This window comes from Bubalus kerabau, chromosome 10, assembly GCF_029407905.1.
Source record: "Bubalus kerabau isolate K-KA32 ecotype Philippines breed swamp buffalo chromosome 10, PCC_UOA_SB_1v2, whole genome shotgun sequence".
Lineage (NCBI taxonomy): Eukaryota > Metazoa > Chordata > Mammalia > Artiodactyla > Bovidae > Bubalus > Bubalus kerabau.
Genome location: NC_073633.1, coordinates 91,053,208 through 91,071,397, shown reverse-complemented (window position 1 = coordinate 91,071,397; position 18,190 = coordinate 91,053,208). Strand labels below are relative to the sequence as shown.

Genomic DNA, 18,190 nt, shown 5'->3' with positions numbered 1-18,190 from the left:
AAAAACAACACTTCATGTTCCTAAAGGGTAATTATGTAACTCTTCAAGATTCTCTTTAAATGGCTGGTCAAATTCCTTTCACTTTGTCTTACATCCACAATCAACACATAACAACATGTACCACAACCTCTTCAGACCTTTTACAATTTTCTTCCTACCATTCTGCAAAGTGTAATGACCCAAGTGAACACAAAGGGTCAAGTGTAAGAAAAAGATTACTTTCTGCCTTATGTAACTCATATTATGACTTTCCTGACACAATATGGCTGACTTGTATTCAACTGTGACCATTATTACCCATCATTTCACATATTTTGTTTAATTATGTGGCCTAGAAAGAGCTTTTTAAAAGGAATGATGAAGTAACTTTTATCCAGCATTTCTATACAAAGCAATAATGGATGAAAAGGAAATTTCAAAAAGGGAAGAAACCTTGGCAGCTGAGTAACATCAATCAGCTTAGTGTTCTCCTTAAACAAAAAAGACTTTAGAGTTGGACAGACTTCAAATTCTAGGTTTACCAATTCTAGTAGCCAAGTGGTACTCTCTCGAGTCTTAGTGAAACGAGAATACTACTACTTATCTTTGCAGTCCTTTAAGATAAGGGTTTGAAATAGGAGGATTGAGACGATAACACAGTAAATTATCAGCACAGTGCCAGCACAGAGTAGGTGTTAAAGATATCCATAATTTAAAAGTGAAAACAGTAGTAGCTAAGTGTTCCATAACATGCTTTCTACATCTTCATGAGCAATGTGGAAAAGTTAAATCCCTTAAAAGTGTATCTTCTGTAGACCACAGAAATTTGTTGTGTTGCCTGAGGCATCTGATCTTTCATTTTATATGTATTTTTCCTCATCATACTTTCCCAGTTATAAAGCTTCAGCTATAATTTTAATTGTCATAATCCACAAATATTGACCAGAATTGAAAAATGAAAGAAACAATATACTGGAATATATAAAAAGCGAACCATTAATTTATTTTTACAAAAATTTGCTAATTCATAAGAAATTATTCAAAAAGTAATTTCTCATTGTAATCTGTCAGTGACTCCTAAATTCTTCTCTCAAGATATAGTTGGTATAAGGATTACATAAATCAGTACATACAAAGCACTTAGTACAGTCCCTGGTATATAGCAAATGTGCAATAAATGTTAACCTTTATTATTACGGCTACTAATGGGAACTGTTATGTAGATACCTATACATAGGTGATTGTGAGTCAAGAAATCTAAATTCTATTCTCCATTTCATAAAGAAAATATTTGATTATATAGAAACAAGTAACAACCTCAAGCAGAGATAGCTGCTTCTGGTTATAATGAAAGATCAAACATTCCCAAAAGGAAGAATCAATGGTTAGACAAATCTGAGGCTGCTTGCAGGTAAACCATTCTTAGCTTCAAAAGAGAAAAATATAAATCCTTCCACCACTTTCCAAAGTTATACCAAAGATTAGTAAATATGAAGTCTATCAGATCTAGTAACAAAGAGGGGGGAATAAAGGATTTTACATATGAGCTCTGTGAAACCCAGAGTACTGGAAAGTTGAAGTCTGAACTTGACATAATCACAGGTATGACGTGTCAGCAACATATCTATAAAAGTCAGGAATGGCTACCAAATTTTCATTTTTCAGGACATAAGTTTATAATTAACACAGTTCCTAAATAGCCATCCTACCCTAAAACAGCACTCAATGACTAGAAATTAAAATTAAAGTTATGTGGTAAAAACTTAAAATGATTCCATTCAAATATATCACATCATCGTTTTAAAAAGAGAAGTATGCATGTGGCTTGTTCTAGAAGAAATGATCTTAAGTAGTCAACTTACCGAAGCATTTTCAGTTCTTGTGCAGCTTTCAGAATGATTTCATGCTGCCTCTGACTGAGAACCATTACCCCTCCAAGGCCTTGGTCAGAGTCTAAGTTTGCATCCGACCCCATCATTTCAGAAGAATGATGTGAAGGCATATGTTCCGCCATGGGGGAATGTCTATCCACATCAGATGGGTACCATCTGTCTGACAATCGTTCTCTTTCCCAGTCCATTCTGTCAGGAATATAATCTCGCTTTTCCCGCCAGATATCTCGTCTTTCTGGATACTCTCGGATCCTCAACTCACCCCTATCACGGAAATCTTGATCATACCCATGGTCTCGGTTTCTTTCTTCTCTCCATCTATCATCCCGGTATCTATCCATAGGTGGGAGAGGTGGGAGGGGTGGTAAAGGTGGAAGAGACGGAATATCTCGTTCACGAAACTGCGATTCTTGTTCATCCAGTGGTCTCCCATAATCTCTGTCCCACTCATTATCCAAATTTCTATCATACATATCCACGGGTCTTCCGATGCGGTCCACATCCCTGTCCATGTCCCTGTCCATTTCCCTGTTGTAGTCCTCGTCCATATCCTGATCTCTCTCCCAGTCATCCCACCATGGGCCTCGTCTATCTCCATCATGAGATCGAGATGGGGCTGAAAACCTGTCCTCTCTGTTATACGGATCTAGAGTATCATCTTGATAGTCATGTTCACATTCTCTCCAGTATCTCTCTCTATCCCAATCATCAAGTCTTTCTCGTTCCATTGGAGCATTTCTACCATCTAATGGGAACTCTTCGTGCCCTCTCTCTTCTCCATGGTTCCAAGGAGCCCTAGGAGGCTCATCTCGGTGATACGGATACATTTTTTCCCCACCGTCTCCTGGTTCTGGTCTAAATGGACCTCTGTCACGACCAAATTCTGGTCTTCCCAGTCCCCTCTCCCGACCACCAGGCCCTCGAGGCAGTCCCCTCTCCCTGCTCCCAGCTCTCCGGGGTGGCACTCTCTCTCTACTCCCAGGTCTTCGAGGGGGTCCTCTCTCCTGACTGCCAGCCCTCCGGGGTGGTCCCCTTTCTCGGCTGCCAGCTCTACCTCTGTCCTGGCTGCCTTGCAGACCACCTGGCACTTTCTCCCGACTGCTTCCCGGCCTCACCAGCCCTCTGTCCCGGCTGCCTTCTCCCCTGCTCATCTTCTCTCGACTGTCTTCTCTTCTACCCATCATTTTATCACGAAAGTCTTCTTGCTTGACCAACCCTGGGCCGTGGCTGATTGCCTGGCCTCGATCTCTACTGACTAGTCCTTTATCCCGTGTGTCTTCCATTCTGCTTTGCCCAGGACCTCTGTAAGTTGAGCTGCTGCCTTGATTGCCTTCTAACCTATTGTCTCTGTTATCTGGCCGAGGTAGCCCTTTATCTTGGTTGTTTTCTGAATGGGGCAGGCCAATACCCAAAGGTTTAAAATCATTATCTGCAGTTAGTGATGATGATGTTGCTACTGCTGTTCCTCCCTCCATCCCCCCTGTTTTTGAGGGAAAAGGAGATTGAGAAGGTATAGCTTTATTTGCAAGGGGCACAGGGTGAGTAACAGCTTGGGATTTGTCCATTTGAGTCTCCATACTTTGAGAATCCTGGTCCCAATCAGAAGGCTCTATGGGCCCTTCCGAGACTTCGCTTTTAGGTGGCTCTTGCTGAGAGTCGCTTAGATTCTCATTTGACTGAGCCGCCTTGCCATCCTTTACATCTGCAGCAATGGGAAATGTAGCTGATTGCATTTTAAAATTCTTCTGCTGGTTACTACTGGTGTCTGCTAATGGTTCTTTGTTTCCTGGTTCTGCTTGTGACTTAGGTTGCTGCTGATGTTGCTGTCCAAAAGTTGGTTTGGGGCCTTTCCACTGTGGTCCACTCTGTCGAGGGCTGAGGGATGTATTGGGGGTAATATAGAACTGAGATGCTGGCCCCCGGGGAATCATTCCCCATTTGCTTTTAGTGCCCTCTGCTGGGTGACCTTCATATCTGGGTCTTGGCCCATCAGGGCGATTTCCTTCAAAACGAGGCCCTTTGGGTCTCGGTCCTTCACACCTTGACCCTAAATCCTCAAATCTTCGAGGACCATCAAATCTACAAGTAAAACAAAAGATATTACTCAAGACAGTAAAGCAGAAAAAAAATTTTTTTCCATGTAAAAATATTTAAGGCAATCTTGCCTTAGAATTTTTTTTTTTTTTTTACAAAAATGACTGTTAGTCATTAAACAAATCCTGAGATACCAATATCTTAGAACCATTATGTTAAGGTGGCAGAGCTCAGAAGGTCTTAGGACAAATCTCCTGCAGCAAGTCACTGATATACTGAATTGTTAAAAAGCAATGATTAATATTGTGCCTTAATAAAGACAGAAAAGTCCATTCATGTCAAACAGGGGGGAAAAAAGTCCCATAGCTAATTCTAAGAGTATTTTTAGAGTTAAATTATAACTAAAAACTAAAAATGAAACAATTAGCAATGTTAACATAGGATGAGTATAAATAGTTGGAGCTAACATTATCATCTTGACTAACCGACAAAAGTTTAAAAAACAGCAGCCAGCTATGTCTTAAGAGCATGCCCCAACATTTAAAAATCTGGACCAAGATATTCCGCTATGGACCCACTTGCACATTTGATAAATATTTAGCATATATCCTCTGTCGAGTACTACGCTAAATCCAAGAGATACAAGAATAAAATGTTCTTTGCCCTCAAAGAACAATTCTTTGTCCTCAAAGGGCTTACAACAGAAGAGAAAGAATCTAAGTGTAAATAATTGCCAAAAGATGCAATGACTAACATCTATCTGCATATAACAAGGACAACAGAGGAGAGAATGGTCAACTCTATGACAGTGAAGGTGGTGTTGTCCAATAAAGGCTTTCTATAACAGAAAATGCTTTAGTTAACTCTTGAGAAACAAATTCTCAGAGACCAGGTTAACAGAGAATACTGGAGCTGATGCAAGTGGGTGGCAAGGATTTCTCAGGTTAAGGAAGTATTATGAGGAAAAGCAGAGAAACACATACCAGCATAGCATGCTTGGAAGCGCAGTTTGGCATGGCTGAAGGAAAGAGGAGACAAAGTCTGGGACGGCCGGGCAAGAAGGAGTGGGATAGCAGCACAGCGAGAGGCAAGGTAAAGGGACAGGCAAGGGTCAACTCCCAGCAGATCCTGTATACCTCGGCGCCACAGACTGCTGGTGCTCCTCCAATACACATTTCCATTTTCTCACTGTAATTGAACCTCTCCATTTTTAGCAAGACATAAGGATAGCCAGACTAAAGACTCTCTTTCCCAAACTCTCTTGCAGGGAGAACTTGCAGCCCCCAATGAGCTGACAATGAAAATGATTTTTCCAGTGGTCATGTATGGATGTGAGAGTTGGACTGTGAAGAAGGCTGAGCACCGAAGAATTGATGCTTTTGAACTGTGGTGTTGGAGAAGACTCTTGAGAGTCCCTTGGACTGCAAGGAGATTCAACCAGTCCCTTCTAAAGGAGATCAGCCCTGGGATTTCTTTGGAAGGACTGATGCTAAAGCTGAAACTCTAGTACTTTGGCCACCTCATGCAAAGAGTTGACTCACTGGAAAAGACTCTGATGCTGGGAGGGATTGGGGGCAGGAGGAGAAGGGGACGACAAAGGATGAGATGGCTGGATGGCATCACTGACTCGATGGATGTGAGTCTGAGTGAACTCCGGGAGCTGGTGATGGACAGGGAGGCCTGGCGTGCTGCAATTCATGGGGTCGCAAAGAGTCGGACACGACTGAGCGACTGAACTGAACTGAGTGGTAAACTTAAAGGGAAGAACACATTCTTCTCTTCATATTCTCTTTTTCATGCTGGCTCTGATACGGTGGTGGGGCATCCTGAACCATGTAGATATGGACCACATAATAAGAGATGGTCAAGTAACAAATGAGAAGGAATCTGGATTCTTGACACTGTAGAGTCACCACGTAAGTCCTAAAAGAGAACAAACCTCCAACCTGTTAAAACCGTGTGACTTTGGATCTCTGTTGTAACAGATGAATTAATTCAGCTGGGTAAGGAGTTAGAGGGCTTCCCAGGTGGCGTGGGTACTAAAGAAGCTGCCTGCCAATGCAGGAGACATAAGAGCCACGCGGGAAGATCCCCTGGAGGAGAGCATGGCAATCCACTCCAGTATTCTTGCCATGGGAGAATTCCTGTGGACTGTAGTGTCCATGGGGTCGCAGAGTCAGACATGATTGAAGTGACTGAGCTTGCACAAAGAGTTAGAAATTACCTTAAGCACTCAGAGACTCTAAGTATCTTATTTTTAAAAGATTGCTCCAGCAGAAAAGTAGCAGATGGATAAGTGGGAAAAGTTGATGGTACACTGTCTCTACAGTCTAAGTAAGTGAAAGTGAAGTCTGTTCTAAGACGGTGACTGAATGAGGAAAAGGAGGAGATAAAAGTGAGAGATGTGAAGGAAGGTAAAGCTGATAAATTTTCTAACAGGTGCGATTTAAAATACTGGAAAAGGAAGAACTAGGATGGTTCCAAGGTTTCTGGCTGAGGTGATAGTGATGCCTTTCATGCCTCTAAAGAGAAATAGAAGGGTTTTTCTTTCATTAGTTAGGGAAATAAATGAGAGTAATAAATTCAGTTTCAGCAAAATATTTACTTCCTATCCCTGTGACGTTAGGCTTTGCTGATCTGGAAGTCTCAGTTTCAAAGGGAGGAATGCTTCCATCGGGCGACACAAGGACTCTATTAAAACTTCAGTTCAGACTGCCATCTGGCCACTTTGGGTTCTGAATCGACAGGCAAAGAAGGGAGTTATTACTGTACTGGCTGGGGTGAGTAATACTGTCTTTCAAGGGGAAATTAGGTACTTTTTATACAATGAGGGTGAGGGTATGTCTGGAATGGAGGAGATCCTCCAGGACACTCCTTACTGCCTTCCATGTCCTATGACTAAAGTCAAGACAAAACTACAATTACTCAATCCAGGCAGGGCTGAGAATACCTTAGACCTTTCAAGAATGAAAGTTTGGGACACTTCATCAGGCAAGGAACCTGGACAAGCTGAGGTACTCGCTGAGAGCAAAGAGAATATGGATTAAGTAGAGAAAGAAGGTAGTTATAAACACCAACTGAAATTACATGACCAGTTGCAGAAATCATGGGTGTGTAGAGTAGTTCTTCCTCAACATTTGCTATGAAATGTTTAAATATATACATATTTATTAGTCAGATATTTCTGACTGATTCTTCTTCCTTATCATCTAACATAAGATGTTTTAGTACTAGCTAACTTTATATCTCAGAATTTCAGTCACAGACTATCAAAGAGGGGATGTGAGCCAGCTAGGGAGAACAAAGTTGATTTCCCCCAAAACAAAAAAAAAAAACAGAGACTTTATAATCTTTTCTGGGAAAATGGTTAGAAGGTTTTTGGTTGTCCAGGGATAAATATTTCCTGTTAGATACAAAATCCCCCCCACCCTGTGACCCACCCTAACCAGAAACACAGAAGCAAGAGAACTCTGGGAAATGTACTTCAGCCCAGTCAAGCTGACACAGAATCATCACAAGGAATTTAAAAATGCATCAACTCACTATAAACAAAGAGAAGGGGCAGCCAGCAGATGAGAATTTTGTTTTTAAACTCTAGACGACAAAGAACAAACATGAGTGGTAACACATGGAGCAAGAAGAAGCTGCAGTTTAGACTGCTGGGAGCAGAGGAGGATACAATCAAAATGGGTCTGGCTTGTCCACAGAAACCCAGAGGAGGTCAGGATTCTCAGATGCCAGGGATGCTGGGGAAAAGACTAGGTAAGACCTGGGGCTAAAATGATGTAAATTAAAATCCATATTCTAAATCATCGATCAGCCATTCCCTGGGCTTGAACTGTCTCTAAATGCCTGAATTTGAGGGTCCCCTAGCATTAGCAGACAATCCTCTGGCCTCCTACAGCAAAGTCGGACAATTGATGAGCCCCCCTCCACACGCATAAACAGCGCCCCATCAGTTTCACTGTCTTCCTCTCAAGTATAAATGGACAACTAAAGATCACAATATATTTGAGGAATGCCTCCAAAATGAAAGGAAGAGAATATGGATCTGGAAGAAAGAGCAATAATGCAAAAAAGCAGAAGAGAACTTAAAAATAAACAACTCTCAAGTTAGTATCCTCAGAGAGAATTCTTTATAGTATCAGTAAATCAAGAACAATTTGCTATATATAAAAAAGGATCAGAAGCAGAACTATAGAAATTATTTAATTCTCAAAATAAAAAAGGCAATAAAAGGACCAGAAGTATCTCAGAAAGTTTAACAAAATGAGAGAGAACAGAAAGAAATATAGCAGGTTCAAAAATCCTACAAATCAGGGGTTCCAGAAAAAGAAAAACAGAAAACAAGAGAAAAAATAAAGAAATAAATGAAGAAATAGGACAAAGAAATTTCCCAGAGTTAGACTCTAATTTCCAGATGGAAAGGGCCTGGTTCACTAAGTATCCAGTAAATAATACTGAACAAATACAAACCACTATAAAATATTAAAATAATGAAGATTAAATAAAAATTTTCTAGTAGTAGGGAGAAACCATCTAAAAAGGAAATGAATCAGAACAGCACAACAGTTATACTAGGTAACAGAAGAAAAGAGAATGCTTGCTGACCCTAAACACTGATCCTAAATTATGTTCAATTTCAATGGACAAGAGTTTAAGTAAACTCCAGGAGTTGGTGATGCCAGGGAGGCCTGGCGTGCTGCAGTCCATGGGGTCACAAAGAGTCGGACACAACTGAGCGACTGAACTGAACTGGAAACTATTAAATACTATGGCACTGGTACAAAAACAAACATACATATCAATGGAACAGAAGAGAGCACCCAAAAACAAACCCAGGAGCATGCAGTCACCTAATTCATGACAAAGGAGCCAAGAATATACAATGGAGATAGGATAGTCTCTTAAATAAATGTTATTGAGAACAGACAGCCACATGCAAAAGAATGAAACTGGACTACTACTGTATATCATACACAAAAATTAACTCAAAATGGATGAAAGTGTAAGACCTGAAATCATGAAACTTCTAGAAGAAACAAAAGGCAGTAGGCTCCTTGACACAGGTCTTGGCAATGATTTTTTGATTCTAAACATCAAAAGCAAAGAAACGAAAGCAGGCCTACATCAATAAGTAGGACTGCATCAAACTAAAAAGCTTCTGCTCAGTGAAGCACATCACTAAAATGAAAAGACAGCCTACTGAATGGTAAAAAATATTTGCAAATCATGTATCTGATGGGCTTCCCTGGTGGCTCAGCTGGTAAAGAGTCGGCTTGCAAAGTGGGAGATTTGGGTTCGATCCCCTGGTCCGGAAGATCCCCTAGAGAAGGAAATGACAACCCACTCCAGTATTCTTGCCTGGGAAATTCCATGGATAGAGGAGCCTGACAGACTACAGTTCATGGAATCACGAAGAGTCAGACATGACTGAGTGAGTTCATGTATCTGATAAAGGGCTAATTCCAAAATACAGAAAGAACTCATATAACTCAATAGCAAAATATGCAACAACCTGATTTTAAAATGAGCAGAAGATCTAAACAGACATTTTTCCAAAGCAGACATACAGATGGCCAAGAGATACATGAAAAGATGCCCTACACCAATAACGGAAATGCAAATCAAAACCACAATGAGATGCTACTTCACACTTGTTAGAAAGGCTATTGTCAAAAAGACTAGAAATAACATGCATTGGTAAGGATACAGAGAAAAGGGAACTCTTGTGACTACTGGTGGGAATGTGAACTGGTGTAGCTACTATGGTAAACAGTATGGAGGCTCTTTGAAAAACTAAAAGTAGAATTATCATATGACCCAGCAATTCCATTTCTGGGTATTTACTGGAGAAGAAAACGAAAAAACTAATTCAAAAAGACACATGCCCCTCAGCCCCTCCGCCATGTTCACTGTGGCATTACTTAAAATAGCCGAGATATGGGAACAACTTATGTGTCCACTGATGAATGAATGGACAAAGAAGATGTAGCATATACATTAGATGGAATGTTACAAGAATGAAATCTTGCCATTTGTGACAATATAAATGGACCACCAGGGAATTATGCTAAGTTAAATAAGTCAGAGAAAGGCATACCATATGACCTCTCTTAGACGTGGAATCTTAGAAAAAAATTTAATTAATTAAAAAACCAAGCTCTTAGATACAGAGAACACATTGATAGTTGCCAAAGGTGGGGTGTGGGAGGTGGGAGAAATGGGTAAACTTTTTATTTTCTTTTGTTTTTTAGTTTAAATAAATTATAATAAAATATATTCAACCTCAAATTATATATTCAAATTATTAATCAAGTGTGAGGTTAGATTCAAACATTTTCAGGCATACAAGAGTTCAGGGAACTTACTTTCAACCCACAATTTTTTAGTTAATTGAACAAGCACTCCAGGAAAAAGAGGCACTACACCACAAACAGAAAGCCATGAGACTCAACAAACTGTGAATCCAATCTAGAATAAGAGTCAAAGGAAATGACAGAATAATAGCCATATGACAGATCTTCAGAGCAGCCAACCAACCCAGGTAAAAGCAAGAGGATGCATGAATTTGGGAGAGAGAGCTCAAGAGAAAAAGATGTCGCTTTGGGCACTGGAGTTAAGAGGATTATTTAAAGATGTTGCAAGAAGAACAGCAACTGGAAATTCTAAAAAAAAAAAAGGTTACTACACTAAAGAAAATGTAATCACAGTATACTGCTTATCACTATGAACAACATTACTTACTGATTTATTTTAAAATAATGATATAAATATCATTGGGCAAATGGGGTTACAGAATAGTAGAAGAACTAAATTTTACCTATCAGAACAGGAAGTAAATAAGTAGTATCTAAAATGTATAAAATATAAATGACAAAAGGAACAGCACATTCTTTAGTACTATAAGGTAATTACCAAAAGAAACAGCTGAAGAATTAGAAGCTGTCCTTAGGAAACACATTGAGAGTGGTTTGGAGCAGTGGGCAGTTGTTTCTCTTGATTTTTAAAAAAATCATATGTATGTATCATTTTGATTAACAATGTATTTAACAGACACACAAAGAGTGTTAGCTTTAACCAGGAAAAGGGCTTCTTCTGAGACCACAAGAACTATGAGGATGGCAACTTAAGTAGTGGTAAGGCAGAGAAGTAAATTTCACTGGGCCTGAAAGCCTTGATTCTCTGGAGCAAGGAGAAAGATTAAGGATACAAAGAGAAATAATGTTTGCTGACACAGAGAAGGCAGCATTAGCACAGAATGTCTATGCAAAATAATGAAGGCTTGACACAGCTATTGCTGGACAAAGGGGAAAGGAGCTGACCAACTGCTTATCAAAGGTACACCACAGGAAGTCCAGGTTAGGATGCCATGCTTCCACTTTGTTCCCTGGTTGGGGAACTAATATCCCTCAAGCTGCATGGCCCAGCCAAAAAAACAGTATGTCTCAATGCTAAGGATAGAGACCATATATTTATGAAGGAAAAAAGTATGCCATTTCAGGCTTTGTGATGATCTGGTTCCTTTTCTTGAAGTTACATTCATCGATTTATTAAAGTGCCTAGAATAACACGTTAGGCCATTAAAGATGTGTAAAATCATCTGTTCTGTATTCAATTCAGGAATTATTAGCTCCTATCAGTTGTAAGAGAAGACTATACACAATACACAAATCAGTATAAGAACATTCTTTAATATGTTAGGTAGTATTATAATCAACTTCAGAATGAATAAACTATTTTCTAACTAAACTGTGAATGCCCTGAGAATTTTACCCATAACTGAGATATTTGGCATATGCAACATTTATTGAACACCTACTAATTTTCAAGTATTGTGTTACTGCTGTAAATAAATTGATACCTAACCGCAAGCAGTTCAGAGTCCGTAAGAAGAATGAGACAAGTAAATCAGCAATCAGAACAGAATTTGATAAATGTGGGGCACGCTGGTCTTGTTCACCGAAGTATTCCCAATGTCTGACTCACTGAAGGTTCTCAACACATTAACTGTAGAAGTCCCATCCCCAGGGCAGGAAAAATAGGAATCGATAAAGCAAAAGATGACATAAAAGGGATTAAGAACAGAGAGCAGAGCATGTGCAAAGGCCAGAGGAAAGGATAAAGGAAGCAGGAAGCACTAAAAGGTGTGAAAATAAAGAAATGAACAAGGCAGAAAAGCTGTAAAAGGTAATGAAATCACTTGTGTAAACCTCACGCCTGCATATATAATACAGTGTCCATGAAAGGGGAGGGTGTTTTGCTTTCACATTAAATTGCTGACCAGCAGCCAAGCAACATCATTTGATTTTTATTTTGGCGGTCAGAAATATGTTAATCCAACTGAAATATACTTTCAACACCACATACAAATGGCAACCAATTTTTCAAAGTTCAAGGATGTTACAAAATGTCAAACTATCAAAACCTTTTTGATTTATAAAAGTAAAGAACTTTTCGGCCCTTGGAACAAATATATTAAAAGTTACTCATGTTAAACATATGTACAAAAATAAGCCATCTTCACATCAACACAATGAAATACTATGACCTTTTTGACACATAAAAATGTACTGGAAATAAAGTACAAACATGGCATACATCCCCTCAATACAATCACACAAAGCACATGCAGTGCGCACTGGCCAGATGGAATGAAAACCAGACAAATATCTGGTGCTTAAACATTTTGAAAAGTTTTGCTTGTATAGTTAGGTATTTCAGAAACTTCCAAAAGATAAATTTAATCCTGTTTTTTTTCCTCTTAGCTTCATTTGTAAGTATCTCTCTATGTCATTAAATATTTACTGTAAACATTAAAGAAAATCCTAAAACTAGGCATGAGACCATTAGAACTAGGAACAAAATCAAAATACGATACAAAAAATATAATCCAAATTGGGTACAAAAACTTAAGAGGGATATAGAAATATAAATACCCTTAAACAAGGTAATAATGTCTGACTATCACAATATTTATATAAACACACTCACATCAGATCATGGTAATCACAAAATGCTAAATTCTGGAATCAAATGCCTGCCCTTTTGGTTTTCACATCAAATGCCATTTTCTAATATGTATAACTAAGATCTTAAAATCAAAATTCCAAAGAGAAGTAATCATTATAAACAGAAACAGCCATGAAAACGGAAGAATTAAGAAGAAGTACGGTATTAGTAGCCCCTTGCTAACAGTTACAGAATGGAAGAGGTCATAATTCCAATCCTAAAACTAACAAGTGGGTAAAACTGATCTGAAACCTTGATATTATAAAAATGTCAGTTCTTCCTCAATATCATCAATAGAATCTATACGATGTTCATCAAAATTCCACCAGTTTTTTTTTTTTTTTTAACTGACAAGCTGCTTACATTATAGGGGAAATAGAAAGGAACAAGAATAGATAATCTAGATCAGGGGTCAGCAAGCTACGGCCCATGGGTCAAACTCAGTTAACAGTAATTTTAAAAACATTTTATAGGCTAAAGAAAGGAGCAAAGAAAAATGTTTGAAAGACACTAAATATGGCCCACAGAACCTAAAAACATTTATCATCCAGCCCTTTACAGAAACAGTTTGGTCGCCCCTGATCTAGAAACACAGAACTGGAGGACTTACACTAAGAGATAGCAGGATTCATTATGAAGCTATAGAAATTAAAACTATACGACACTGGTGGAAGGACAAACAAACCCAAGAGAGAGAGAGTCCACAGACAAATCCACACATATATTCACTTATGATGAAGGAGACACTGCCAAGTAGCAAGAAAAGGATGCTTTTTTTTTCAGTAGATGGTACTGGAGTCAACTTGATAGCCACATGGAAAACAATGAACTTTATACCCTGTCTCATACCATACGTTAACCAAAAAAAAAAAAACAAACCAATTCTATATGGATTGTTGATTTTAAAATAAAAGGTAAAACAATAAAAGACAAAAGACAAAATACAATAACATTATTTATGACCTTGGAGTAAGCAAAGATTTCTTAAACAGGACATGAAAAAGCACAAATCACAAAGAAAAGATCAGTAAATTAGACTACTAAATTTAAAAACCAAGAATATCTATTAATCAAAAGATATCATTAACTCCTAGGGTTCATTTCAGCTCACTGGATCCAATTTTAGTTTTTAAATTTTTTTTAAACAGTTGTTTTTAAGGACTGATAGTTCATGACTTTATCTTTTACAGGCCTTCCTAAGAACAGAGACAAAATTCACCTTTTGAAAAACAGAACTATCTTGCAATTACCATATAGGTTCATTGAATTCTTTCATAAATCTAAGACATTATGGGATCTTCAGTGACTTTTTTTTCTATATAATGAAATATTTTGTGATTTTCTTATCCTAGAATTCATTATTATTCATCATTACATATCACTTACCCCCAACTACGCTAAAGGTTAGAATATGAAGACAGCAAAGAAACGACAGAACTGTGACATGAGCTGTTGCCCCTCCTGGATCGCCCAAATAATGCAGTTTGCTTTTAGGCTTCATTGAGCACAATTGAGAATTGAGAAATTTTCATATCCTGACAAAGAAAAGTGTCAGAGAAAGTTGTGTCAAAATTATTAGATGAAGTAAAGATAAATGCAGGCAGCTATACTCTAGGTTCTAATAAAAACGTGAAATTAATCATACAAGCGAATCTCTAAAGAGTCCTTGGATGACAATATTCTAGATAAATATTCTCAAACTCGAGAGAGGATGTGAACAATATATTTCTAAGGACAGAAAGGAAATATGACATTGTCATCCAGCTATTAAACAGAAAGACTTCCTCATGTATCTTTGGCAAGAACCTAGACCATTTTGCTTTGCTCAAAGAATACATGACACAATTATTTCATCTTCTATAATGTTTCTGTGCCAAAATTTACTTGATGCAAAGATTTTTATTCTTTTAAAGTTTCATTAAAACTTCTAGTAAGTTGTTTTACTTATCCCTTTATTCGTACTTCTGTATGTTATTTATAAAGTTATTTTTAAATTAAAAAAAATAAAAAAGTTCCACTGGACCATCTAGATGGAATAGTGAAGACTAATAGTTTTCTAGTATCCTGAAGGATAAGAATGCAAAAAGTGCTGCTGAGTGAGAAATAGTCAAGACAATTTAGACACAGGATATACAAAGAACTGATATCTAGTCTATACTAAGAACTCCTACAAGCCAGTAAGAAAAAAAACATAACCCAACAGAAAAACAGGAAAAAGACTTGAACCAGCATTTCACAAAAGAGGAAATCCAACTGAATGATAATCAAATAGAAGTCAATTTCATTCGTCATCAGGGAAATATAAATTAAATCCATATTACAGTATCACTAAACACCCACCAAGATTGCTAAAATTTAAAAGTTCATTAATGCCAAGTGTTGATGAGGGGATAAAAAAATTGCAGTACAGAAACACTGATGATGAGAGTATAAACTGACACAACCACTTTGGAAAACTGACCATATTTATCAAAGTACAATATTATTCATACTCCTATGACAAAGCAATTCTAATCCTTGGTGTATACATCTAAACAAAATTAAGTACAAACACACATGCACACATACACATGTGCATATCTAAAGGGACATATATAGCACCAAAGAAACAATGCAGTGTTATGCCAAAAAACTTAAATGACCATCAAATTGGAATGGATAAACAGATTGTGGTATATTCATACAATAAAATACTGTATAGGAATGAGAATGAACAACACTAATGAATCTCACAATAATAAAATGTCACGTAAAAGACGCCAGACTTAAATGAGTACATATAGCATGAGTCCATTTACCAAAATACAAATTTCAGAAATAGGCAAAAATAACCTATCACGTAAAAGTTGGTATAGTGGTTACCTTGGGATAAGGAAAAATGGGAAGGGGCATGAGCAAGACTTCTCAGCTCAGTTCAGACGCTCAGTCGTGTCCAACTCTTTGCAACCCCATGGACGCAGCACGCCAGGCTTCCCTGTCCATCAACAACTCCTGGGAGTTTACTTAAACTCATGTCCACTGAGTCAGTGATGCCACCCAACCATCTCATCCTCTGTCGTCCCCTTCTCCTCCTGCCTTCAATCTTTCCCTGCATCAGGGTCTTTTCAAATGAGTTACTTCACATCATGTGGCCAAACTACTGGAGTTTCAGCTTCAGCATCAGTCCTTCCAATAAATATTCAGGACTGATTTCCTTTAGGATAGACTGGTATGACCTCCTTGCAGTCGAAGGGAATCTCAAGAGTCTTCTCCAACACCACAGTTCAAAAGCATCAATTCTTCAGTGCTCAGCTTTCTTTACAGCCCAACTCTCACATCCATACATGACCACTGGAAAAACCATAGCCTTGACTAGACGGACCTTTGTTGGCAAACTAATGTCTCTGCTTTTCAATATGCTATCTAGGTGGGTCATAATTTTTCTTCCAAGGAGTAAGCACCTTTTAATTTCATGGATGCAGTCACCATCTGCAGTGACTTTGGAGCTCCAAAAAATCAAGTCTGTCACTGTTTCCACTGTTTCCCCATCTATCTGCCATGACGTGATGGGACCAGATGCCATGATCTTAGTTTCTGAATGTTGAGCTTTAAGCCAACTTTTTCACTCTCCTCTTTCATTTTCATCAAGAGGCTCTTTAGTTCTTCTTTGCTTTCTGCCATAAGGGTGGTGTCATCTGCATATCTGAGGTTATTGATATTTCTCCCAGCAATCTTGATTCCAGCTTACGCTTCATCCAGCCTAGTGTTTCTCATGATGTACTCTGCATATAAGTTAAATAAGCAGGGTGGCAATATACAGCCTTGACATACTCCTTTTCCTATTTAGAACCAGTCTGTTGTTCCATGTCCAGTTCTAACTGTTGCTTCCTGACCTGCATACAGGTTTCTCAAGAGGCAGGTCAGGTGGTCTGGTATTCCCATCTCTTTCAGAATTTTCCACAGTTTATTGTGATCCACACAGTCAAAGGCTTTGGCATAGTCAATAAAGCAGAAATAGATGTTTTTCTGGAACTCTCTTGCTTTTTCCATGATCCAGCAGATGTTGGCAATTTGACCTCTGGTTCCTCTGCCTTTTCTAAAACCAGCTTGAACATCTGGAAGTTCACGGTTCACATACTGTTAAAGCCTGGGTTGGGGAATTTTCAGCTTTACTAGTGTGTGAGATGAGTGCAATTGTGCAGTAGTTTGAGCATTCTTTGGCATTGCCTTTCTTTGGGATTGGAATGAAAACTGATCTTTTCCAGTTCTGTGGCCACTGCTGAATTTACCAAATTTGCTGGCATATTGAGTGCAGCACTTTCACAGCATCATTTGTTAGGATTTGAAACAGCTCACCTGGAATTCCATCACCTCCACTAGCTTTGTTAGCAGTGATGCTTCCTAAGACCCACTTGACTTTGCATTCCAGGATGTCTGGCTCTAGGTGAGTGATCATACCATTGTGATTATCTGGGTTGTGAAGATCTTTTTTGTATAGTTCTGAGTATTCTCGCCACCTCTTCTTAATATCTTCTGCTTTTGTTAGGTCCATACCATTTCTGTCTTCTATTGAGCCCATCTTTGCATGAAAAGTTCCCTTCAGTTCAGTTCAGTCGAGTCGCTCAGTCGTGTTTGATTCTTTGCGAGCCCATGAATTGCAGCACACCAGGCCTCCCTGTCCATCACCAACTCCCGTTCACCCAGACTCACGTCCATTGAGTCAGTGATGCCATCCAGCCATCTCATCCTCTGTCGTCCCCTTCTCCTCCTGCCCCTAATCCCTCCCAGCATCAGAGTCTTTTCCAATGAGTCAACTCTTCGCATGAGGTGGACTAAGTATTGGAGTTTCAGCTTTAGCATCATTCCTTCCAAAGAAATCCCAGGGCTGATCTCCTTCAGAATGGACTGGTTGGATCTCCCTGCAGTCCAAGGGACTCTCAAGAGTCTTCTCCAACACCACAGTTCAAAAGCATCAATTCTTCGGCGCTCAGCTTTCTTCACAGTCCAACTCTCACATCCATACATGACCACTGGAAAAACCATAGCCTTAACTAGACGGACCTTTGTTGGTAAAGTAATGTCTCTGCTTTTCAATATGCTATCTAGGTTGGTCATAACTTTTCTTCCAAGGAGTAAGCGTCTTTTAATTTCATGGCTGCAGTCACCATCTGCAGTGATTTTGGAGCCCCCAAAAATAAAGTCTGACACTGTTTCCACTGTTTCTCCATCTATTTCCCATGAAGTGATGGGACCAGATGCCATGATCTTCGTCTTTTGAATTTTCTTGAGGAGAT

General features: G+C 38.8%; 1 protein-coding gene across 3 annotated transcripts in view; it reads right to left on the bottom strand.

Annotated features, from left to right (window-relative positions):
• YLPM1 (YLP motif containing 1) overlaps nucleotides 1–18,190 on the bottom strand; it is a 73,650-nt gene that overhangs the window by 36,992 nt on the left and 18,468 nt on the right. For all 3 annotated transcript variants that reach the window (XR_008699693.1, XM_055538666.1, XM_055538667.1), the window contains exon 5: nucleotides 1,842–3,950. Coding sequence is in view for 2 of the 3 variants with exons in the window: in XM_055538666.1 (XP_055394641.1) it covers nucleotides 1,842–3,950 (2,109 nt within the window). In the remaining variant the exon portion in view is untranslated. The remainder of the gene's footprint in view (nucleotides 1–1,841; nucleotides 3,951–18,190) is intronic.